Source organism: Anabas testudineus, chromosome 9 (assembly GCF_900324465.2).
Source record: "Anabas testudineus chromosome 9, fAnaTes1.2, whole genome shotgun sequence".
Lineage (NCBI taxonomy): Eukaryota > Metazoa > Chordata > Actinopteri > Anabantiformes > Anabantidae > Anabas > Anabas testudineus.
The window spans coordinates 19,865,995-19,889,509 of record NC_046618.1 but is presented as its reverse complement, the minus strand read 5'-3'; the positions used below and the strand labels follow the sequence as shown (position 1 = coordinate 19,889,509).

At 38.6% G+C, this 23,515-nt stretch overlaps 5 protein-coding genes across 8 annotated transcripts in view; 3 read left to right on the top strand and 2 right to left on the bottom strand.

The window, feature by feature from the left end:
- Window positions 1-537: 537 nt before the first annotated feature.
- Window positions 538-5,611, bottom strand: hscb (HscB mitochondrial iron-sulfur cluster cochaperone). The gene is made up of 6 exons (XM_026342911.1): window positions 5,228-5,611; window positions 5,038-5,134; window positions 2,624-2,713; window positions 2,311-2,455; window positions 1,451-1,498; window positions 538-1,332 (listed from the first exon to the last, which is right to left on the bottom strand). The coding sequence occupies exons 1-6, from the start codon at window positions 5,572-5,574 to the stop codon at window positions 1,238-1,240; spliced, it is 822 nt and encodes a 273-aa protein (XP_026198696.1). The 5' UTR covers window positions 5,575-5,611; the 3' UTR covers window positions 538-1,237.
- A 60-nt stretch (window positions 5,612-5,671) lies between these two features.
- Window positions 5,672-14,500, top strand: lrrc8ab (leucine rich repeat containing 8 VRAC subunit Ab). 3 transcript variants are annotated; one of them, XM_026342909.1, is made up of 4 exons: window positions 5,672-5,763; window positions 6,410-6,535; window positions 8,487-10,605; window positions 10,779-14,483. In XM_026342909.1, exons 3-4 carry the CDS (start codon window positions 8,494-8,496, stop codon window positions 11,052-11,054), a joined length of 2,388 nt encoding a protein of 795 aa, XP_026198694.1. In that variant the 5' UTR covers window positions 5,672-5,763; window positions 6,410-6,535; window positions 8,487-8,493; the 3' UTR covers window positions 11,055-14,483. The 3 variants fall into 3 exon arrangements, with proteins under 3 accessions (XP_026198694.1, XP_026198693.1, XP_026198695.1); XM_026342908.1 differs by having other exon boundaries at window positions 5,739-5,869; XM_026342910.1 differs by lacking the exon at window positions 5,672-5,763 and adding an exon at window positions 5,908-6,105 and having other exon boundaries at window positions 10,779-14,500.
- Window positions 14,501-14,668: 168 nt separating this feature from the next.
- ppil3 (peptidylprolyl isomerase (cyclophilin)-like 3) lies at window positions 14,669-16,443 on the top strand. Of its 2 annotated transcripts, XM_026342913.1 has the most exons (6): window positions 14,669-14,711; window positions 14,936-15,010; window positions 15,206-15,299; window positions 15,381-15,448; window positions 15,566-15,684; window positions 15,825-16,443. In XM_026342913.1, exons 1-6 carry the CDS (start codon window positions 14,709-14,711, stop codon window positions 15,949-15,951), a joined length of 486 nt encoding a protein of 161 aa, XP_026198698.1. In that variant the 5' UTR covers window positions 14,669-14,708; the 3' UTR covers window positions 15,952-16,443. The 2 variants fall into 2 exon arrangements, with proteins under 2 accessions (XP_026198698.1, XP_026198697.1); XM_026342912.1 differs by lacking the exon at window positions 14,669-14,711 and having other exon boundaries at window positions 14,927-15,010.
- Window positions 16,444-16,685: 242 nt separating this feature from the next.
- Window positions 16,686-20,261, top strand: zgc:101858 (SDR_c11 domain-containing protein). Its single transcript, XM_026344183.1, has 8 exons — window positions 16,686-16,780; window positions 16,911-17,081; window positions 18,388-18,566; window positions 18,680-18,773; window positions 18,866-18,935; window positions 19,042-19,078; window positions 19,259-19,322; window positions 19,516-20,261. Exons 1-8 carry the CDS (start codon window positions 16,757-16,759, stop codon window positions 19,672-19,674), a joined length of 798 nt encoding a protein of 265 aa, XP_026199968.1. The 5' UTR covers window positions 16,686-16,756; the 3' UTR covers window positions 19,675-20,261.
- Window positions 20,262-20,783: 522 nt separating this feature from the next.
- col27a1b (collagen, type XXVII, alpha 1b) overlaps window positions 20,784-23,515 on the bottom strand; it is a 53,622-nt gene continuing 50,890 nt past the window's right edge. The window contains exons 60-61 of the mRNA XM_026344184.1: window positions 22,520-22,738; window positions 20,784-21,419 (exon numbers count right to left, since the gene is read on the bottom strand). Of these exons, the coding sequence (XP_026199969.1) occupies window positions 21,273-21,419; window positions 22,520-22,738 (366 nt within the window). The 3' untranslated portion in view covers window positions 20,784-21,272. The remainder of the gene's footprint in view (window positions 21,420-22,519; window positions 22,739-23,515) is intronic.

Genomic DNA, 23,515 nt, shown 5'->3' with positions numbered 1-23,515 from the left:
ATCACATTTTCTCATTAATTTAAAGGCACCGTAGATGCCTCCCGATTAGGGCATGAATAATAAATAGGCCTGTTAGTCTCCTTGTGGTGGGAGTGTCCCTGTTTAATTCACTGTCTATCCATTTGTATTAAGAAACCTGCATCTCCACAGTAGAAAAAAAAAACAAAACAGCCTAAGACACATGACACTGTTGTTCCAGACTTAATAAACAACCAGTCAAGATGTGTTACAGAGGGATCTACCAATGGGCTGCTGGCAAAAGAAAAACAATGTCAATGTAAAACCAGCAATACACACAAAATGGTTTAGGTTGTGATGCCAGTGTGTATCAGATAACATTTTTCATATGATACGTGATCTGCTGGTTCACTCGAAGTTATCACATTAAGTGTCACCTCCCCATATTTCAGTGCGATAATACCTGGATCAGTTTCTCGGATAAGAAGCCTTAACGTGACTCGAGCTCCAATTTGGAAAGTAATTATGACATATTGTGACAATTTTCTTTAATGGTGTTGAGAAAATAATCTAAATTAAATGAGAAAGAAGGCAGATAAATTTATATTCTGATGCAGTCGATGTGTGCTGTGGGCATAGCTGCATTTAATGTCAGTGTGGATCAATTTATGTGAGAAATTGCACCGATCACAGCTCTTTGGCTCATCAAGTAATTGTCATAGAATTAATGCTACATATGAAACCACAATTAACAATTCAATACATTGTCTACTTCAATAAAAGGACTCATATACAGTACATGTGCTGCTCTTCTGCACGATGACTGTCGAGGTGTTATGTCTCCACCTAAAGGTAACCTAAGGAACTGGATGACAGTCCTGCGTGTGAGCCCCACATGACAAATGCTGAACTGATAGGCAGGATAATCAAATAAACACCAAGCAGCATTTTAATCATAACCAATTACAGATCTCTGTCATATTAAATGATACATTAGGTACAAGAAAATATGATTAGGCTGGTGAAATTAGGGGAATTCTATGGATGCATCCAGTTACACCATCGCATCTGTAATATTTTTATTAAAAGAATGGTAAATGGAGTGCAACTCACCATTAGTTCAGTTGTGTATTATGCACTAAAAGAAAAGTTTTATTCATCTTTAAAGGTAGATTTACAGAATACCAAGACTAAGATACAATATTTTGTGTTCTTTAGTACAAAACCTTTATAAAGTGGCTAAAAATAATAAATAAAATGCAACAAAATAGGATAAAATTTACATGAATTTAGAAAGCTTTTCCTTCACTTTCTCTTCAATGTTTGCATAGTATTTCATTTGGGTAAGCAGTGCTTTGGCAGCTTGAAGTTCGCCTAATAAATAAAGAAAAAACTAAGTTCAATCAATGATTCACTCAGCAACTTAAAGAAAAGCTTGAGCACCGATTACAAAAAAAAAAAGAATGAGTGGGAGGAAATGTGAATATAATACCTTTATGAAGGGCAGCGTCTATCTGCTCCGTCAATTCTGACAGTTTCTCTGCGAGTCAGAGGGAGACAAGTTTCAGTTCTAGCTGTGCTAACATGACATAGCACAAATGGTGTTTCTTAATTCTAGGAACTGACACACACACACACACACACACACACACACACACACACACACACACACACACACACACACACACACACACACACACACACACACACACACACACACACACACACACACACACCCCTATTGAGACTTGATTTGAAACAAACACATCAGCAAAATCAAAGAGACATTGTGCTAACACAGTGTGATGCATATTGTATGTAACAGGAGGTAATTATGCTCATTCTCAGCAGTCAGCAGTTATGACCCTAAGACTTTAATGAAATAATCTTATTATTATTGATTTTGTATTAGCCATTCAATGCATTTACACTGGCCTAGATTCAAACTGCCTACATATAATAAGAGTACCTGATATGAGTTTATTTGGTTGCACTGTGCACACAAACACCAGTGGTTCATCTGTCAAAGTAGCTGCTCAGGGAGTGCAGGCAGTAATGTTAAACTGCACTTGCAGTTACCATGGTAACACCAGATGTCATCAAATCAACTAGAACTGAAACCTTAAGGTTTACAACTTCAGCCTTTGAAACAAATCATGTCTGAGCCAGTGAGCAGTTCAGCCAAAAAAAAGAAAGAAAGAAAGAAAGGATTTTCATATCAATAGGGGCATGTAGAGGGGGTCTGAAAATCTCATGTGTCAGCACCAATTACCCAGGTACACATGTTCATCCACCTGTGCTAATTTATCAACATTCTGACAATCAATGAACTGAACAGATGCATGCATTTACCTTTTGTGTCTCGGCCAATTTTATTGGCTTCTTCTGGAGTCCGCGCTTCATCAAGGGCTTCATTGATCTCCATCAGCTCCATTAGAAAGTAAGAATCGGCCCCGGACTCGGTGCCCTCCTCTATACGCATCCCCTCAAGCTTCAGCTGAAACACAAGATGGCTTCTCATCAGCTGCTCCTTTACGTGCATGTCACCATTTTAAAGTGTCAGGTGGGGAAGAGGTTACTTTTGAAAGAGTGATCAAACAGACAGAACTCGCAGTTATAAGAATAAATTACTCATCAGAAGTTAAGTCTGGGATTTTAAACTCACCATATAAAGACCACGACTCAAAGGCTTAAGCAAAGTCTTGTATGCTTTGTTCACCAGAGCAGACTGGCTTTCTGAATACTCTTGTTCTTTCTGCAAAAGAAAGTTCTGTTAGGTTTGCTTCTAATATTGGCAAGTTATTAGTCATTAAAAAACAGGAAAGAAATCTGCATTATTGTGGTTTTTAATTAACTGTGGAAGTGGAACAACAAATATTCACATATTCAGACTTACACATCAAACTGTCCCAAAGGGGAAAAACATCTTAGACCATTTTACACATTGCCATTCCAATCTATATCACTGTCATTCTTAACACTCCTTGGTGTCCTTGGTGATACTGTCAATTAGGTGTATGACACACAGCTACTCTTTTGTAGTCAAACAGTTTGGGACCCTTTGAGGAATACAGGTGTAAGTTTGACGCAACAGATGTGTGGAAACAAGACGGGGAGGAAAATATGTTGAAAACGGCTGGCAGATCCGAGTACAGCTATCAGGTCTGTCAGCTCTGGTGAAAATCAATAGACTCAAACTCTGGCCCATGGGCCCATCGTGTGGAGCTGTTTCTGTAATAACAACCGTTGCAGTAGGTGTCTGGGTTGTAGCCTTGTATAAGTAATGAGTTTTCTATATATGATGAAGGCCCCCGAGGCTGGAAGATGTCTAATTAAGAAAAAATGGCCAGAGGTGCTGATAAATAAAACAGAGTCAGTACAATATTGGACAGGTTGAGCGTGAAGAAACCATTTAGTCTACCTTTCTTCTCTCCCATTCTGCTGAATATGAGTTTAGCTTTCGTATCATATCATGACAGCATTCTGCATTGTACTTTTCCACCTGAGTGTACAGAATAAATTATGTGCAAAGCAACACGCCTCCACGCCTGTTTCATAAAGCTAATTCTGCCTAACTGCCATCCTTTTTTTTTATGATTTCACAAGCAGGAAAATTGATAATATGAAAAATTGTTTACTACTTTGTAAAATAACACATTCAACTTTACCCTGCTCACACGTCTTATTTCTTTCTCTGACATTTTTAAAGCTGATGTAAAATATAGGCCTGCCTGTCTCATTAGCCTAACTCCTTTGGGCTGAGTGTGATTTACAAAGTACTTCAAACTTACTTGTGCACACAAAATTCAAGGTTGAGTGAGTGTTCCATCAAAAGACAAGTGAGCTAACCAAAATAAGATGTCTTTCCTGTCTTTTACCTACATTCCCCAGCAGTAAAAACTACCATCATGAGGTTACTGTGTGCATTTTTTGGATGAGATTTTTTATAGGGGCTCTCAAGGCTGACTTTTAGTCTCTATTATGGGTCAAGAGCTCAAATCACTGCACCTTTCATCAATTCCAATGTATTTATTTGTCCTACACCTTTGGCCTTTCATGCACCAGGGCTTTTAATACTATTTACAGTAATCTGCAAAAGTCTTACGCCATCTTTAGATTTATTTTTTTAGTAATCCTATAAAGGCCGTGTGCATTTATTTCTCAATATTTACATTAGAACAACTAGAAACAAATCATGGCTTTCTACACTGCTGTCCTTCTCCAAACACTATTCCTGATCAAGCTTCTTCAGACTATGGAATCTGCCAGATGCTGAACCAGATCCATGCTGGACTTCTTTCAGTCTCTTAAAGAAGAACCATTAAGAAACTCATCAGATTTTTTCTTAGACCTCTCCCTGTACAAAGCTCATACATATAACATTTGTCACTTTGGCCTATAGAAACATTTTTTGGCATATTTTGTGTTTTGTAATACCATATATTTTGTACATTTTCTAATTGTATGCTAATAAAAGAGACTAAGAATAGCTTTGCCAAACAAGACGTTTGCACAGTACTGTTTATCTCTAATCAAAGTATATGTATTGAAGCTTTTATCAGTGCAGACAGACCTACACCTGTGCTTTTCCTTATACAATTCAAAATATCATTGATTGTTATATAGAGGTACTATAAATAAAGCTGTCTGTACTCTACTCATTTATTTCATTCATTACTATATTTTCCATCCTGTCTTCCTCCCTCTTTCTTAAAGCAAGTGTCTCCTCAGTAGTTTAGCTTTTGATTTCTTGAACTTGCCTCGACCTTGTTTGCTTGTTAGTCTAATATACAACATTTCCAGGTTATCTAGGCTGCCTCGTGAAGGCCTAAATTTGTCATTGTCTTTTAACAAACCCATCGGTCAGCTTTGCCTGGAGTAATTCCCTTGACCTAATCACAATGAATCATTCTAACAAAACAAAAATCCACAGTCAAGTGGCATAATAACAGGGATAGGGGGCAATACTCAATTTCCTGTGTCACATTGCTGCTAATAGATAGGAAAGCCACCACTGGCTCATACACCATCTCAGAGAGCCGGTCTTTATTTGGATTCCCCTTACATCCCCCTGCCTACCACAGATTTCTGGCTGAAGTTGTCTGGATGCAGAGACCTCTGGAGCTGCAAGTATCTTTTCTGCAGCTTGTTTGTGTCCAGTGTGAATGTGTAGTCGCTGAAAAGAGGCAACACATGGCAACATGAAATGAATCCATCAATAAAGCATTTCTGTCAAGAAGATTGCTAATTAGGGAGGCAAGACACTCACCAATCCATGATTTTGAAGTAGGATGCCTCCTCTTCTGGAGGCTGGACTACTTTGCAAGACACGCAGAAGAACACAGACTTGTCAAGACGTCGATTACAGTTCCAGCAGTTCAGTCTGACTTGGCCTGTGCAGTAATTCATGGGCGAATTAACTAGATTAGTGTGATGAATTAGACCCCTTCCAGTTGTCAGTGCTCTGAGGTTCATGGTGCTGTGCCATACGTCCTTGCTGATGAAGCTGGTAAACAAACAGTGTGCAGAGCGTGTTACAGTCTTAGACACAAAGTGCCGGATGAGGTGCAGCGCAGCTCGGGAGGAGCCCACGACCCGCAAACAGCTCACTGACATTTCCGTGTGTGAAACACCGTTGTGTAATCAATAAAAACACAAGATCCTCTTCTGTGGAAACATGAATGTCGATTTTCTGAAAAGCAGAAGAAGATGACAGGTCTTCCTCTACGTTTGTTTCTACACTACACTGCCACCGCTCAGCTCGGCGGTGACAGCGGAAACGAGCCGCTAGGAAAACAACAGCTGGTGAGCCGTGCTGTTAGCAGCAGTAGCAGCTAGCACGATGCGATAGCAACTGTTGATATTAAAATAGCGAATACAAGTTGGACTTGATCGCATCATACTAAACATAGTAAGTTCGCAGAAGTAGTTTAATGCATTTTAGCAACGTACCATTTGCATATTCACTTCACCGTTTGCTAAGGTTAGCTAAACTTACGCTGACAGAAGGAGCCGGCTGTCAGTTTGTAGCTAGGTTAGCTTACTCGCTAATAGCACTACTAGCTTAACGTGTTGTAAAAGCAAACACGGTCGTTATTATGGTCGGTACTGATAAGCAGGAGGCTGTCCGATACCAGTGGGATTGCTGTAAGATAGCTTATCACACATTTTAATGCTTCTAAGTTTATGTAGTTAGCTTGCTCGGCTAACGTTACCTAGCTAAAGGGGAATCATCCCATGCTAACGTTACGAGCGGTGCAGCAAGTGAGCAGGAAGCATCTGACAGCACAATTCACGCACAGTGCTTATTTAGTTTATTGTGAATTATTGTTATTTAAACATGACTTGGATCGCCAATAGGGACGCAGACAACTTTCTTTAAAGTATGTCTCTCCCAAGTCTCCCAATTAACAGTTGGAGCCGTATTTGTGTCTCCCTGTGTCTTTTTCAGATCCTGCATTCAACTCTGTGAGGATGAGAAAACCAGTGGTTCATCAAAGGTTTTGGATACACAGAGAGAGGCTGGTCCACCCGGGACATCACCAGGCACTGGAGCATAGATAACACATCCAAACTGGTATTTTATGTGTTTATGCTGCAGCTAAATCATCAACCCAATCCAGGCTACTGCACTTGAATAGTTGACATGTGTGCAGAAGTTTCTCTGAACTGGGGCCAGTCTAAATATGTTTATTTGGCTAAGGAACAGACTAGCCGTCCTGACTCCATGCTTTTATAGTTTCCTAACAAAGGACGAGCCATGATGAATGCCAGCTCTTGATTCTTATTGTGTGCGTGTGTGTCGGTGAGTGTTTTAGGGATAGTAGGGGTGCAAAAGGTGACGGCTGAATATTCCAGAGAGACACTGGTTGGAGACAGCAGCGTCTGTAAGGTAAACAGGATCTCCTCCTGAAGGTCGAGGGAGGTGCTTCTCAAGGCCCCCACAGACAATACTCTGGGTATTATTAACGGAAACGGCTAAGAATAGAGAGCAAAGGGAGCAAGGTGCCTCCTCTGGTGATCGTGTTGTTTGGGTTAAACAAGCCAAAACGGAACATCATCTTTAGAAGAGTGACTTACATGTTGGGTGTGTCACACTTGAACAAGACTTGAGGTTGATTTGCAGGGCTTTATTTGGTGCTGACAGCAGCAGCAAAGTGGTAGTTGGAGATCACTCTTCACAGTTTATGTATGGAGTTATTGTACTTTAGAGTTTGGATCTGTAAGTAGAACCATTTTTCAAGTGCATTAAGAACATTATTATTTATCCTTATGCACAATTTAGGTTGTTCTGTGTGCTTTTATTTTTTTGTTATACTATCTTTCATAGCAACAGCTAATAACTGCAATAATCATGCTGCATGCACCAAATATACAATAGATGTGGTGTTGTTTGGAAATATATACGATTTGTTCTTTATTTGCTGTGAGCAATTCAGAGAAAATATTCTTCCATGTTGAATAGTATATGTAATTTTTGTCAATATCATGAAAAGTCATTAATCATTTTGGCCTAATACATCCAGAAATACTAAGGGCATATATGTCACAGTATAACCAGTATTGCAAAATGTCTGACAAGTAATTTTTTGTTTATTCATGGCTCAAACATTTCTTGTCTGCCTGTTATATTCTTCCTAGTAGTTACATGTTGTAACTGTTTTGAACTGCCTGTGCTGACTGTCTACTGTGTTGTGTGTTAGCTGTCCATTTTTGACAGTGTTCATTTTACTATTTTAGGCTACATGTTGTACTTACCTGCTTCATGTCATATATTTAATATGATAATTTTCATATGTTGTTTTAATGGCTGCTTAACATCTGGTCAAGACACAACAATCAAAAATGTGCCTCCTGACCAACACTGTTATATTTAATATTAATGTGCAATGTCCCTTTAATGACATACAAATAATACATCTCCTCTCAGTTAACTTTATAAAATCCAAATAACTTAATCGAAGTGTAAGCATTGGGATCAGAAGCAAAATTGAATTTGTGTGTTGCTGCTAATTAAAGCGATCTGTTAATTAGTTTATTTATCAAGTTTGTACACTGCAGAAACTTCAAGGCAGTTTCATGTATATCTTGTAGGAATTAAATTCCAAATATAAATTGAGCTTACATCGTATTGATGACTGGTTTGCCAGTTGGCGATAACATTTGAAATTCTGTGTCCAATGTGACATCCCTTTGAAAGGAAGATTAATTGTGCCTGTTTAACAATTGTTGAATCAATATCTTGGTAGTCTACCCAGAGAAGTCAATCAAGTAATGCTTTGTTACAACAATTAGGAATCTCTATTTCACTACTTGTGACAGCCTTCATATTAACTGTCTGGAATGTTCTGATGTATGACCTTGTTAGTTAGAATGGTAGTATTGATTTCTCCACTTGGTATCGTGTTGTAGTTCAGGTAAAAACTGCTGGAAGTATTAATTGGAAGCAGCCCTTTGATTTTTTTTTTTACCCTGTATGTATCACTCTGCTCTGTTCTTTTCATTTACTCAAATCTTCCTGTCCACAGATAAACCATGATCCCCATCACTGAGCTGCGGTACTTTGTGGACACACAGCCAGCATACCGCATCCTGAAGCCATGGTGGGATGTGTTCACCGACTACATCTCCATTGTTATGCTTATGATTTCTGTGTTTGGAGGGACACTGCAGATCACCCAAGACAAGATGATTTGTCTGCCCTGCAAATGGGTGGTCAATGAGACCTGCAGGAGGAACTTCAATTCCACTCTCTCCACACCGTTGTTCTTGGAGCCCAAAGGGATCCAGTATGACCTGGACCGCCACCAGTACAACTACGTGGATGCTGTGTGCTATGAGAATAAATTGCACTGGTTTGCCAAGTATTTTCCTTACCTAGTGTTACTTCACACCCTTATTTTCCTAGCCTGCAGCAACTTTTGGTTTAAGTTCCCACGGACTAGCTCTAAACTTGAGCACTTTGTATCCATCCTGCTGAAATGCTTTGACTCCCCATGGACGACTAGGGCACTGTCAGAGACAGTGGTTGAAGAGAGCGATCCAAAACCAATGAAAATTAATGGCTCAATTGACCACAAGGGGTCTGTTATAAGTGAGGATGTTGAAGCAAGTGTTCCTATGCTTCAAAGGACAAAGACACGCTTCGAGCAGGGCATTGTAGATAGATCAGAAACAGGGGTGTTGGACAAGAAGGAAGGTGAACAGGCAAAAGCTCTGTTTGAAAAGGTGAAGAAGTTCCGGATACATGTTGAAGAAGGAGACATTGTGTACAGACTGTACATCCGTCAAACTATCATTAAAGTCATCAAGTTTATTTTGATAATCTGTTACACAGGGTATTACGTCCACGATATTAAATTCAGTGTTGACTGTTCAGTAAATATAGAGAGTCTAACAGGTTACAGTGTGTACCGTTGTGCTCACCCATTGGCAACACTTTTTAAAATCTTAGCCTGTTTCTACATTAGCTTAGTGGTGGTGTATGGTTTGATCTGCATGTACACACTGTGCTGGATGCTTCGGCGTTCTTTAAAGAAGTATTCCTTTGAGTCAATACGGGAGGAGAGCAGCTACAGTGACATACCCGATGTGAAGAATGACTTTGCATTCATGTTGCACATGATAGACCAGTATGACCCTCTGTACTCTAAACGCTTTGCTGTCTTCCTCTCAGAAGTAAGTGAAAATAAGCTGAGGCAACTCAACCTCAACAATGAATGGACACTTGACAAGCTCAGGCAGAGAATAACTAAGAACTCTCAGGAGAAGTTGGAGTTGCACCTTTTCATGCTTAGTGGTATTCCAGACACAGTGTTTGACCTGATGGAGCTTGAGGTTCTTAAACTGGAGCTTATCCCAGATGTCACCATTCCCCCGATTATTGCTCAGCTGGTCAACCTACGAGAGATGTGGCTTTATCACACCCCAGCAAAAATTGAAGCTCCCGCGTTGGCTTTTTTGCGTGAGAACTTGAAGTCTCTGCACATCAAGTTCACTGACATCAAAGAGATTCCCTTATGGATCTACAGCTTGAAGAATCTCAGTGAGCTTCATCTAACGGGGAATCTCAGTGCTGAGAACAACCGTTACATTGTTATTGATGGTCTGCGGGAGCTCAAGAGGCTCAAAGTTCTTCGTCTAAAGAGCAATCTCACCAAGCTACCTCAGGTGGTGACTGACGTGGGTATGCACCTCCAGAAGCTTTCCATCAATAACGAAGGCACCAAGCTGATGGTGCTGAACAGCCTGAAGAAGATGGTGAACCTGACAGAACTGGAGCTCATTCGCTGTGATCTAGAACGCATACCACACTCCATCTTCAGTTTGCACAACTTACAGGAGATTGATCTGAAGGACAACAACCTGAAAACCATTGAAGAGATCATCAGTTTCCAGCACCTTCATCGGCTAGTCTGCCTTAAGCTCTGGTATAACCAGATTGCCTACATTCCCATCCAGATTGGCACACTGACCAACCTGGAGAAGCTGTACCTGAACAGAAACAAGATTGAGAAGATTCCCAGCCAGTTGTTTTATTGCCGTAAGCTGCGCTTCCTGGACCTTAGCCATAACAACCTGACCCACATCCCAACAGACATTGGCTTCCTACAGAATCTTCAGTATCTGGCAGTAACAGCCAACAGGGTAGGCACTGCAATATAACTGTTATATAGCCATAATAATTTGTGTTGATTGTACATTGCATTTTTTTTTTTTTTTTTTGCTAAATTCTGTCTTCTACTGAAAAACACAGTTATGAATTCTAATCTCTCTCCATCTCTCTCACTTCACAACTCCCTCTCCACCTTGAAATAAAGATTGAGAGTCTTCCTAATGAGCTGTTCCAGTGCAAGAAGCTTCGCACTTTGAATTTGGGGAACAATTGCCTACAGTCCCTGCCATCACGATTTGGAGAGCTGACCGGGTTGACACAGCTAGAGCTGAGAGGAAACCGTTTAGAGTGTCTGCCTGTGGAGCTGGGTGAGTGCCGACAGCTAAAGAGAACTGGTCTCATTGTGGAGGAGGACCTCTTCAACACCCTGCCCACAGAGGTTAAGGAACAGTTATGGAAAGTTGACAAAGAGCAAACTTAAGCAGTCCTGTGGCCATGAACAAAAAACGGATACTGACCAACTGGGCCCTGATACAGTGGGAATGCCCATACTGTTCCAGAGGGCTTACTGAAGCAGGCAGTAGAACTGCTGCAGTGTACTGTCAGTAAGGTTGGGTATCAAGAACCACTGCCACTTGGTCAGAACCAAAACATTGATAGTGATAGCTTCCAATTGTTCTTAGTTCCTAACTTCCTGGTTGATTTGTCAGTGAAGATTCTCAGTTGAGAATTCTTGTGATTCTCCACAAACAACTCTTCAGGCTTTTTCATTATATCCCAGTATTGATGCTTTTTGGCAGTAATGTAGCAGTGTATTTATGTTGTGTATGTGTCTTGTTATAGGGAATTAGTTCAAGAATGTATAACTGGGCCAACAGAAACAGAACCTGGACACATTTTAACCTGTGCCAAGTAGTTGACAATTCTCAAATCTTATTATATCCCTGAATATTTTGTTTATATTTAGGATATCATAAGACTGAACACAAACAAACCACACAGTCAAGTTAGCAGCAATATTCTGTAGGTTTGAGTCAGAATGAGCAATATTTGATGACTCCATTTGTTGTTACTCTGACTTGATATATTTTTTTTAAAGAGTAACTGGGGTCATTGTTTTTCTGCTGTAGATGAATGGCCATGGCCTTTAAATACCTTCCGACATGCTTTTTTTAAAAACTCCATTAGAAATTCATGAGAGTATGACACAGAATCCCAAATGAGGCATAACTAATGATGGGTAATATCAAGACAGGTTATGAATTCCTAGCCCCTTGTATCTAAGACAGTGTCATATAAGATTGGAGGAAAAGGGTCATTGAGGATAGCAAGTGGTGTAATGGAGGAGCAGTTGTCTTTTGTTGGCATGAATCTTGGTAGAAGTGCTGTATGTGGTATTAAGACTAGAGACTACAATCCTAACATGGAGGCTGAGGTCCCCCTTTTGGACAAGAATGCCTTGTGTGTTTGACCCAGTACTTGAGTAAAATAAAGCAAGCAGGCACCCAACCCTTACTGCCAGTATACTACTCAGTGGGAATTCCATTTGAAAATCTGTTTCAGGGTCATGCTGTTTGTATTGAATTAAATAAAACAAAATAAACCCTAATAAATAAGGAGAAAATGATCAAAGATTTTTGGATAAGTTCCTACAGCATAACACAGTGTTGACACTGAAAGCGCTTGGCCTTTTTAGGAGATTTAAATATGATGTCTTCTGCCTTCTTATGGTAGGTATTCTGTTATTAACAGCATTGCTCAGAATATTGCACAATGTTCAGCATAGATGTTGTTCACCTATGTGTGCGATTACAGCCATGTTTAATGTAAAAAATATATTTATTGCCATGCATTTAACTCTAGACCAAGGTGAACAACATTTACTATTCTATATGTGAAGGAATAATGCATTAATGTCCAAAATTGGCAAAAATTTTAAAGTTCATAAACACAAACTTTCATATAAATGAAAGAGAACGTAATTCCTACTAATTTAATTTGTCAGTGGCAAAAAAGGCTTTTTTGAGAAGAGCAAATTCAGGTTAGTTGCCTTAACTTATTATATGTTACTTTTTTATTGTTATTTTTGTTGGAGCATTTGTGGAGTTAAAACAAATGAGTGCACTTGATGCAGATAATTGTCTTTAAAGCTGCACTAGACCACCCAGTACTAAACCATAACAGTTCTTATTTTTTATTTAATTGTTATACGGCATATATATATATAAAGAGAGCGAGAGAGAGAAACACCGAAGTCACCCTGTGACATTGTTTTTGCTCATTTTATTTTTATAATAACTTTAACTCTAGTGCAGCTTTACCTCTCTTAACCAGTGTTTCTGTGCATTGCTACTACTATGGAATAGAAAGTAAGAAGCCATGGACATTTAATTTATCGGAATTTGATGCTATTTGTTAAAATTGTAGGAGATACGAGAATGTTTACTTTTTTAACATTTGTTTCCAGTACTTTTCAAATAAGGCCATCTAATAGTTGTAATTTATTTCTCAGGTATCAATGTGTGCTCATTGTGGAGATGCAATGCTAGATATGTGGAATTTAAGATCAATGTTCAGATCTGATGCAGCACAGCACACAACAGTTGTTTTTTTTTTTTTTTTTTTTTTTTATGTATACCCCGAGGGATTAAAAAAAGGTTTGTTGTAATAAAGATAACTGTACAGAAAAGACAGATGGTAGCAATATACAGTAACGTAAATGGCTTGAAAAGCATAGGAATAATTTTAGCAATGTACAATAATTTCAATAACCTGTTAAACTATGCTATATTGTGCAATATTGCCTTTATTTAAACAATGTAAATGTTAGTAGTGATGTAGTTTTCTAATGTGCATGGGCATTCTTTTTGTCACATTCGTTTAACTAAGGCGGTAATGAGAATTTCAAGTGAAGTACTGTAGATTTCTACAACAAGTTACATTTAGGCAAGTACAAAAAATGACATACAGCACATGATTTGTATACAGTATTTTCCAATATTGGAAGGTCAATGACTTCCGGCCAGGAGATTAAAAGTATATACGATCAGTATTTATGGGGTTTTTTGGTTGTTTTTGGAACTACTCAAAAACAAATGTTGGTCCTTACATTGATGCATTTTAAAAGACGTCTACAACACATTAGCAATATGCCACAGATTCAGACAATCAAATTGAAAAAAATAAAGAGTGATCGGTTAGAAAACCTAATGTGAAATATAAAGTGAGCACTGCAAATCAATTGTCACTACATCAAACATACACTGCGTAGGTTGCTGGTAAAGTGATATCAGAAAACACATTAGGTTTTTGTGTAATACTCATTCTCTGTTCTCTGTACCCCCTTTTGTGGTTCCATTGATTTCATTTTGTTATTTTACAGCTATCAGTATTATAACTAAATTTCTCAGGAAACCAGCTAGTATTCACTTATTTTTGAGTTGTTTGCCTATTTTTTTATTACATCTGTTGTTTTTTCTATTAATTTAAACTGGTAAATACAATGTATTTTATAAGCATTTGTATACATATTTTCTAGTTTAGCTTATTTAATATTCACTACTGCTTTAAAACAAAATGTGTTTGTGTTCGGGGTCACTTGGTTTAACACTGATTCTTTGTATTTTTCAGTGACCATATATTCATCTGTATCACATCAGAATTGCTGTGTTCACTGTGATCGGCACAGATCAAGTGTGTATATGAGTGTCATCTATTTTCACGATGAGACTTTGGTACAAAGTCATTTTTAAATGTTCCCAACTCAGTTCCAGTAATAGATTGTTTTCTTTGTTGCCAAACATTTTTCACAAAAAAAAGGTGCAACCCTATTAAACTGAATGATGCATCAGTGTTTGAGTATTCCGTTTGAACATGTGGTTCATTTCATTTCATGTACACCATCCACTAGTGTAAAATAAAATAAAGTTTGTTTACTAAATTGTCTTGATTTGTGTTGGTTATGTGTAAACGAATAGATAGACAGATAAATAAATGTGAATGATGACTTGTAACAGTCATCATGCGCGACGTGGATAATGACGGCGCGACTGCAGCGGAACCATTCAAATCGGGGAAATTGTTTCTAGACGGACATATTTCACCGACACATTCCGTCGTAGACACAACGTTTGAAATGGTAAACTTCTTATGAATTCATTTTTGTAGATTATTTTCAAGAAAATTAACAAAACAGTTAAAAAAAAAGCTGTTAAATTTAGTTGTTGTTTAACAGAGTTATTATGGTTTGGAGTCAGTTAGCTCACTCCGCTTGTGTAACTTCATATTTAGCAACGGGCTAGCGTTAGGCTAGGAAGCATTGACTGTTGAAATGAATGGTTTTATCTTTTGTAAATGTTACAGGCTGTTACCCTTCATACAGATCTAGGAGAACTTAAAATTGAACTGTTCTGTGAGCGCACACCAAGAGCATGTGAGGTGAGTCAACGTTGTGGATTTATCGCTTCTTTTTATGTAAACCTCACAAACACATGTCTTAAAACTGGCGATTATATTTGTGCACTAACCTACTTTTGAATATTTGGTGTTGGTTTTTATTACAGAACACACTTTTATTAAATTATCTGAAGCCATTGTTCACATAACTCCCCTTTTTATTATTATATTTTACAGAATTTTCTTGCTTTGTGTGCCGGTGGGTTCTACAATGGTTGCACCTTCCACAGGAATATTAAAGGCTTTATTGTTCAGACTGGAGATCCTACAGGTACTGGGCTGTTGCTGCATCCGATCATGAATTGAAATGTAAGAATTTCCATTCTCACTTGCTGTTTTTGTTTTCCCATAGGCACAGGCAAAGGTGGAACAAGTATCTGGGGTCGCAAATTTGAAGATGAATTCAGTGAACACTTGAAAGTAAACACTTGCTCTAACTAGTTTTATTTAAATGTTTTTGTTTTATTTAAATGTTTTTGTTTTTGTTCTTTTTATTTAATATTGTCAATTTTCTGTTGTATGTTGTTTTTTTTCCAGCATAATGTGAGAGGAGTTGTCTCAATGGCAAACAATGGCCCCAACTCAAATGGCTCACAGTTTTTCTTCACATATGGCAAACAGCCTCATCTGGACATGAAGTACACAGTGTTTGGAAAGTATGTAACATAAATATATTGATAAATGGGTATATTGTTAAATACGTTTTGACTCTATAGACAGTTATTGGTTGTTATAATAATAAAAATCAAGTGTCTTAATAACAAAGGAATTTTCCTATTTCCTCTCTCTCATATAGGATTATCGATGGCTTGGAAACACTGGACGAACTAGAGAAGCTGCCCGTCAATGAAAAGACATTTCAACCGCTGACTGAAACGCGGATAAAAGATGTGACCATTCATGCTAACCCTTTTGCTGGATAGATGACTTTCTCTTCAATTATGCAGAAAGACCCAAAAGTGCACTCTGATATTTCCAACAAGACAGTTATACAATATAGTCCCTTGCTAAAAATTTGTCAGAGGCTAGAAACCCTCCAAATATCAACAATGGGCAAATGCCTCTTCTGACGTTTTCTGATGTTGTATTAACAAAATACATTTGTGCCATATAATGTAGGAGTCTCCTAGCTCTGTTTCCTATGTATGAATCCTAAGAAATGACTTGGGTCCATTTTAAAATGTTACAGTTCTTTATAATATGTAAAATTTAAGAGGGATCTAAATAATTTCTTAGGATTCATACATATAGTTCTTCGTAATATCTGCCCTGCGATGGACTGGGGGTCTTCATCAGGCATTCACAATTCAGTCAAAATGAGAAAGCATGCCTGACATTGTACAGCACTGGTATAAAAATTCTGATCTGTTTAATGTAAATATATGGACAATGTTTTGTACAGAATAAAATTTTAATGCGATTTCAGAACATTTTTTTCATGCAGATTTATGAATCAAATGTCCTAAAAGTGTGGTTGGGGGTCTAGAACATGGATGTAGAAAACGACAAAATGTGTATATTGCAATATTACAAAACATATACTACAAATACTAAACATATGTTACTATATGTTTTAGAAGTAAGAAGTACAAAGTTTAAAAACTTGAATTTGAACTACAAATCACTGATGCGTCACGTTGCGTCATCATTAGTGGACAGAGCTTGTCGCACCTGCGGCTGTAAGAAGTTCGTGCAAACTGCAAACAACCCCCCCCCCCCACAGAAATCATGTCCTCAGCTGATGCATTTAAAGTAAGTTCAACACGACTGTGTTCTGTGTAATTCATTGTACTTTTACTTTAATGCAGCTTTAATTCTGTCGAACGTGGTTCACGGTGTGGACTCCTGCTAAACGTGGCGTTTTTTTGAACGTGTCTTCCAGGTGTCGTCCCTGAAGGGGAAAGTGACCCTGATAACCGGTGCCAGCTCGGGCATCGGGGCCGGTACGAGCGTCCTGTTCGCCAGACTCGGAGCTCTGCTGGCTCTGAACGGACGCGACGTGGAAAAGCTGAAGACAGTGGCCAAACAGTGCAGCGAGTGTGGAGCTGCTGAGGTACTGGCTGGGTGTCAATCAGCTGGAGTGCAGACATGCTGACACAGCTGCTACAAGAGGTTACTGTCAGATGGGCTCATGCACAGTGGAATTAAATCAGTGTAATTTGACAATGAGCCTAAACAGTGGCTTTATGTAGCATCTAAAGTTTGTGCTGCAGATGTCATTTTAAATGGAGATTGAGGGAGGGTGCTATTTTCATTAGTGGACACACTGTTAACTTGAATGATCAAGTGGCATTGTGCTTTTAGAAATGTTTACTCAAATTATAATATAATTATTAAAAACAATAAAGACAGGAATATCGTTTTCAAAAGCTGCATTGGCAGTAATTAAAGCTTCAGGTCTTTTGGGCTGCACGGTACCTGCATTTGGGTAGTTTATCCCAGTTTAAAGCAGATCTCCTCAAGCTCATTGAGATTGCATGTGAAGCGTTAGTGAACCGGCGTCTTCAAGTCTGTCCACATATAATATGTATCATGGTGTTGTAGGTGTGTGGTCGGCCCATGCAAGGACAGTGGGAGATTTTAACTCTGTGTTTTCCATCCAGTTATTCTATAAATGCCTCAATTTTGGGGTGCTGCTGAACTTGTTGTCTTCTCGCTGGTTCTCCGGTCTCTGCAAAGAACTTGTGAAATTCTGTAAGAGTGATACTTGGGTCGTTCACCTCCCTGACCAAGGTTGTTCTTGTCTGGTTAGTCAGTTGAGTTGGACTAACTCTAGAAAAGGCCCTGTTGGTTCTATATATTACACAATATTTAAGATACTTAGAAAATTGAGCCCTTAAATAGTTTTATACCCCTGTACTGGCATAAGTCTTTCCACAATTCTGTAGTAGAAGCCCAAGGACCCTAATGTTCAGTGTTGTTTTTCTCCTGAATTGTGGAACTTTATATACTTTATATGCCTCTCTACACTATGTCTAATCAGTTCAGTTTACCACAGGCAGACTCATATTTAGGTTGATGTTTCTTTTAGTCACATAATTCAGTTAAGTTCTAGACACATCTGAAGATTAGTAAAACCCACCAGATATACTTAAACACAAGAAGCAGTACCACAGTAAAGGATCTCAATACCAATTGCTGTGGGTTTGGGGTTTTTTCTGTCCTTGTGGGTTACTGAGTAAGGCTTACAAGGCAAAAAGGTTTTATTTTCCCCAGGCAGTCTACAACACAGCATGTTCCAAAACATGCAAACCCTCTTCAAACACGACTCATTTATTCAGATTTGCACAGATAAGTTTGACTATGAAGATACAATAATCAATCTAATAATAGATTATTGTGTTTTTGTTCATGTGTAGCCCTTGCTCGTTCCTGGAGACCTGACAGATGAGGAAACGGTGAAGAAGACGGTGGAGGAAACCATCGCTCACTATGGCCGGCTGGATGTCCTGGTTAACAGTGCTGGTATCCTGGCAATGGGCAGCATTGAGACAACAGATCTGGCTCAATATGACAAGGTCATGAACATCAATGTCAGGTGACATCATTACGTCATGTTGGTGCTCATTGTAAAGTACAGTAGTAGGGATATGTCTTATGTTATGTTTTTATTTGTTTAAGTTCTCTGTTCTCTTATGTTTCATTTTCCAGATCTTTATACCACCTAACTCAACTTTGTGTGCCCCATCTGATCGAGACCAAAGGCTCTATTGTTAATGTCTCCAGTGTCAATGGGCAGAGATCAGTGGGTATTATGCAGCCGACTCTAAATTTCCAACAGCATTTTTTCCTTGTACAGTACCTCTCTTATGGAGCATGTGATTTTCCTCTCCTTAGTTCCCTGGCGTTCTGGCCTATTGCATGTCCAAGTCTGCAGTTGACCAGTTCACACGCTGTATAGCACTTGGTGAGTTGAAATGTTTTTTTGTTTTTTTTAAATCCTTGTATGTTGATTGTAAATGTTCACAATGAAAAATCAGAGCAGGAAATTATGTAACAGCTTTCTATTTCAGAGCTGGCATCAAAAGAAGTCAGAGTGAACTCTGTGTGGTATGTTTGACACTTCATTGTTGCATAAGTTCACTTTTAGATTGAGATTTTTCAACCCATATTAAGATTTACATACTGAGATTGGCTGAAATGATGATTTAAATTAACTCAAATACGTCTTTTCTGATTAAATTAGGTATTTTGAATGTTATGTTTTCCTGCTTTTTATCTCATCTATAGCCCGGGTGTGATCATCACAGATGTCCACAAGAGAGCAGGACTAGATGAGGAGCAGTATGCTCAGGTAAACACACACACCTGTAGAGTATATAAAACATTAGCAGAATACTTTAGAAAACTTGTTATACACCTTAACTGCACTGTCACATCATACCAAACGTGCCCAAGATGTTTGTTCTTGTTTTCTTAAAAATAAATCTAAACATATCAATAAGGATCCAATCTAAATGATTTTTTTATGTCTTCTTCATTCTCAGTTTCTTGCAAAGTGTAAGCAGACCCACGCCCTAGGTCGACCAGGTGAAGTGGAGGAAGTGGCCCATAGCATTGCCTTCTTGGCATCTGATGCTGCTAGCTTTATTACTGGAGTCAATCTGCCTATCGATGGAGGTCGCCATGCCATGTGCCCAAGATAACCCCAAGTATTCTTAACATGCAGCAGTCTGCTAACATATAGCACTTTGAACCTCCAAATCTGTGTTTTTGTATAAAACAAACAGAATCCCTCTGTTACAGTACCACAAAACCTGAAGTGAGGAGAAAAGCTGCAAAAAAGGCACTGTTGCAAGCCAACTTTAACCCTAACCTATGAACAGGAAACTAAGATACATTACTACAAGTGGTTTTTATTATGCCACTTTGGTATGAGGATTTCTTTGATGGAAAAAAAATTAAAGCTGCTCATCAACACAGGTTTTAGACATTTATTGAATTACCTGTTGAGTCATTAGACTTAATTTACGCAACAACAAAAAAAGTCTGTACAGACCAAAACACTGTTATCACTATTTACCATGGTATTATATTGTTGTATTGTAAGAAATCCTCTGAGTTTATAGATTGGTGGGACCAACCAGAATTGCTGCACCTTTTAGTATCAAATGCATCAACAGTAAATACGGCTGGAAATGTCCTAAAATACAGTTGATTATTTAGGACAGTTTAATAAAAAACTACAGGAAAAGGTTTTGAACTTGAAAGTTAATCAGAACTTAAATAAAATTTAAATAGAATCCACTGTAGATAATGTTGCACAATTATACATTTACATTTTAACAGATTAAAAAAAAAAAAAAAAAAAACTTAGTGTCAGACTCGTACAAAGAATATTGTAAATGTTATTACTACCTTGAAAATATAATTTAATGAATGTGGCCTGGATGTATTTTGAACAATCTTCCCTTTTTTGCAAAGTAGATATTGATTTTCTGAGAGCTGACGAGTTATCGCACGAGTGTCAACTGTTACAGCACCAGGTGTCACCTCTGTCACCCCAGATTTGATCAGGTAATATCTTGTTGGCTATGAGATGAGAGGTGCAGTACGAGGTAGCATCTTGACACACTTTTCTCTGTTCACACCGTACAAACCTTGACTCCTGCTTAACATAAAAAGTACCACACAGCAGTTGATTGTGTGAAGACATCTGTAAAAATGTGGGGTCTCTCAGCACTGGAGAGATGGAGGCTCAAAAAGACTTACCTGGAGAGAGTACGCCTGTGTCTGAAGCACACCGTATACCTGAATGATATGATGCTGATACTGTATATGCCTAAGGGCTGTGGAACAATAACTATTGCACTTTATATTACAATATACAGTACGTATACATGTATAAATAATACTTAGACATTAAAACAGGAATTATTGCATTTGCAGATGTAAAGGTTCCATATTTATGTACAGATCTTTGCAAAACTGGGGATCAGACCTTGAAGAAAATATGATACAACATGGCCTGAGAGATGACAGAAATGAGACGCTCATCACTTCCTTCCAAAATGGGTATCCAAGTCCTTAAAAAAAAAATTAGCTTGTTGGTATTTTCCATAGGCTGATTAGTGCCAGAGGTCTTATCTCTGTGTTTGAAATGGGCCTTCATTCTCTGGCACCCCCTCCTGCAGTCCAAGCATATTTTGTGGAGAAACAACATGGAGTCTGTTCCACACAAGCATCAGTCTCCCCTCCATGTAGTCACTCACGTAAGGAGTATTTCCAGGCCCTCTGTAAGGCACTACAAGAAGCACACAGGTCCAACCTCGATGTGATAGCGTGCGCCAGGTTGTGTGGTCGGTAGGTTGTACACATCCACTATGGGGAGTAAGTTTGGGTCCTGCGTCTGGAAGATGAAGTGGGTCTGATGCCAGCGACCATCTTTGATCTGAAAGTAGACGTTGCATTATGTCACATGATGTGAAGGACCGTGTTGAGTGATACTAACTTTGTATCTAGCTTTGATATATTTGCCTGGAATTGTATTTGTGCTGCACAAAGCATTACCAAGTTATACCTACCCAGGTCAACTGCACATTAGACCCAGCTGGTGGTTTTAATGTTGTAGATGACAGGTGTACTTTCAACAGCAACTTCAATGGGGTCAGTTTTTAGTAAAAATTACATTCTACCACCTCCCTCCAAAAACAGTTTATACCTTATCCTGCAAATTAGAATTTGTAACAGGGACAATGTTTATTGAAAAGAAGAGTACTGCTGTCTAATTTATTTGAAAGCTGTGAACACCTCGAAATTTTACTGCCCTCCATTGAGTGGGGTTAAAGGCAGAAATACCATATGTCAAAACTTGGGCATATGTAGCTATCTTGAGATAAGTGATGGGAAAAAGTCTGGGGAGTGGAGCTACAACTAGGAGCTGGATGTTTTCTCAGAAGCAGACTTTAGAAGTAATCTAAACACAACCCTTTAAAGTCACAAAAGAATAGTTGTACCTTGTTCATTTAATCAGTACAGAGTCAAGCTGGTTAACAATATTGGACAGGGCAAGTGAATGTTGACATAATATAATGGTATTTTCAATAATTCACATGCAGAGACTAAAACCATCATTGAGATGTTCTAATCTAGGTCAATGTCCGTCACTCTCTAGTCTGAAATAGTGTATTCGTCGACGTTGTGGAGCTGTTGTCATTTTAAAATGAGTAAAAAAGGCATCACTAAGCTCACACCACTCATGAAGAATAAACCCAGTGGAGTGGTGTGTCTTGGTGATGTCTTTTTAATTGTATTCCAGGTTAAGGAACTTGGAGACATTGACCATGAGCAGAGGCAATTTATTATTGTTTTAGTCTCTGTGTGGGGACTGTGGAAAAATACTACTAGTAGATCTTTTAAATGTGCAATGGCAGCAATTACCTCCTGCTTCTCCTCCGGTTTCTTCAAAGAAACATGTAAACATTGTAGATCAAAGAACTGAGTACTTCATTGACTTATGTAACAGTATGTAATAACAGTAACAGTGCTTACCCAGCAGTCATCCCTAGGTATGAGTGGCTCCAGGAGGTCTCCTGCCTGAATCTTCTCCCCAGTCCAGGCCTTAAAGCTCACAGCCCTGGTTGAAGGTTGCAGGGAGGGTCCTGCTGCCCATATAGGTGTGTTTAGACAGTGAATGATGATGTGCTGCACAGCCTCAGTGCTCAAAAGGTGGATGAAATTCATCTGGATGCGACCAACTCCTATCTCCAACTGCGAAGCATGAGGAATTCTGTTACTTCCATTTTTACATACTGTATTAGTAGTATGATTGTGAGGTACAGAATTTGAGGTCAGCATGTAGAAGGTTACTCACCATTATAATAACACACATTTTAAAATATACGAAGCCGAAATATGTGTTTATCAGATAAACACGTGCCTATTCAAACATTCTTGAAAAACATGAATAATAGTTTCTGGCAAAGTGTTTGTAATGGAAGAACGCTGTGCATACGCAATTTGTGGGTTGATAACAGGCTTCAAAATCTGCTATAAATTAGAATGAGTTACATCTGGATCACAGACTGCATCTTTAAGTATGATTGCCTATCACCATCCTGTTATTTAAATTTTATGCACGGACCACGATGTTTCAATGCAATATCTTATGGTTTAAATATCACTTCAAAACAAAAGGATGAAGGAAAGTTCCAGAGGTTTACTTGCCAACTGAGCGTGCCTTTGATGGCGCCTTGGCGAAGTGGAAAGACTAAAGAGGAGGCTTTAAGATTCACTACTTTAAGATCCATCCAAATAACATTAGAGTTCATTGTATAGAGCCAGCAAATGAACAGCTGTGTTCCTTCAGACACAGCCCAATCTTAAACTATAACCATCTCCACTTTTTTCCTTAGAAAGTCTTTTCTAAAACAACACAAGACCATTCTCTATCTGGACATAGGTTATGACAGATTTGATATTCGTCCACTGTCGGCACAGTGTTCTCCCAAATTTATCTTGGTCAGCAAGTGTTAAGTGTTTACATCT

What these genes read in the sequence shown, in the direction of transcription:
- lrrc8ab (XM_026342910.1), top strand. Translation starts at nt 8,494, where the DNA reads ATGATCCCCATCACTGAGCTGCGGTACTTTGTGGACACACAGCCAGCA. An exon ending in TGGCAGTAACAGCCAACAGG is followed by an intron (nt 10,606 to 10,778) that starts GTAGGCACTGCA and finishes CTTGAAATAAAG; the next exon opens with ATTGAGAGTCTTCCTAATGA.
- ppil3 (XM_026342912.1), top strand. Translation starts at nt 14,927, where the DNA reads ATGTTACAGGCTGTTACCCTTCATACAGATCTAGGAGAACTTAAAATT. An exon ending in GCACACCAAGAGCATGTGAG is followed by an intron (nt 15,011 to 15,205) that starts GTGAGTCAACGT and finishes TATATTTTACAG; the next exon opens with AATTTTCTTGCTTTGTGTGC. An exon ending in AATTCAGTGAACACTTGAAA is followed by an intron (nt 15,449 to 15,565) that starts GTAAACACTTGC and finishes TTTTTTTTCCAG; the next exon opens with CATAATGTGAGAGGAGTTGT.
- hscb (XM_026342911.1), bottom strand. Translation starts at nt 5,574, where the DNA reads ATGTCAGTGAGCTGTTTGCGGGTCGTGGGCTCCTCCCGAGCTGCGCTG. An exon ending in TGAGTCGTGGTCTTTATATG is followed by an intron (nt 2,456 to 2,623) that starts GTGAGTTTAAAA and finishes CTTGTGTTTCAG; the next exon opens with CTGAAGCTTGAGGGGATGCG. An exon ending in AGACGCTGCCCTTCATAAAG is followed by an intron (nt 1,333 to 1,450) that starts GTATTATATTCA and finishes TTTATTTATTAG; the next exon opens with GCGAACTTCAAGCTGCCAAA.
- zgc:101858 (XM_026344183.1), top strand. Translation starts at nt 16,757, where the DNA reads ATGTCCTCAGCTGATGCATTTAAA. An exon ending in CACACGCTGTATAGCACTTG is followed by an intron (nt 18,936 to 19,041) that starts GTGAGTTGAAAT and finishes TTTCTATTTCAG; the next exon opens with AGCTGGCATCAAAAGAAGTC. An exon ending in GTCAGAGTGAACTCTGTGTG is followed by an intron (nt 19,079 to 19,258) that starts GTATGTTTGACA and finishes TCTCATCTATAG; the next exon opens with CCCGGGTGTGATCATCACAG.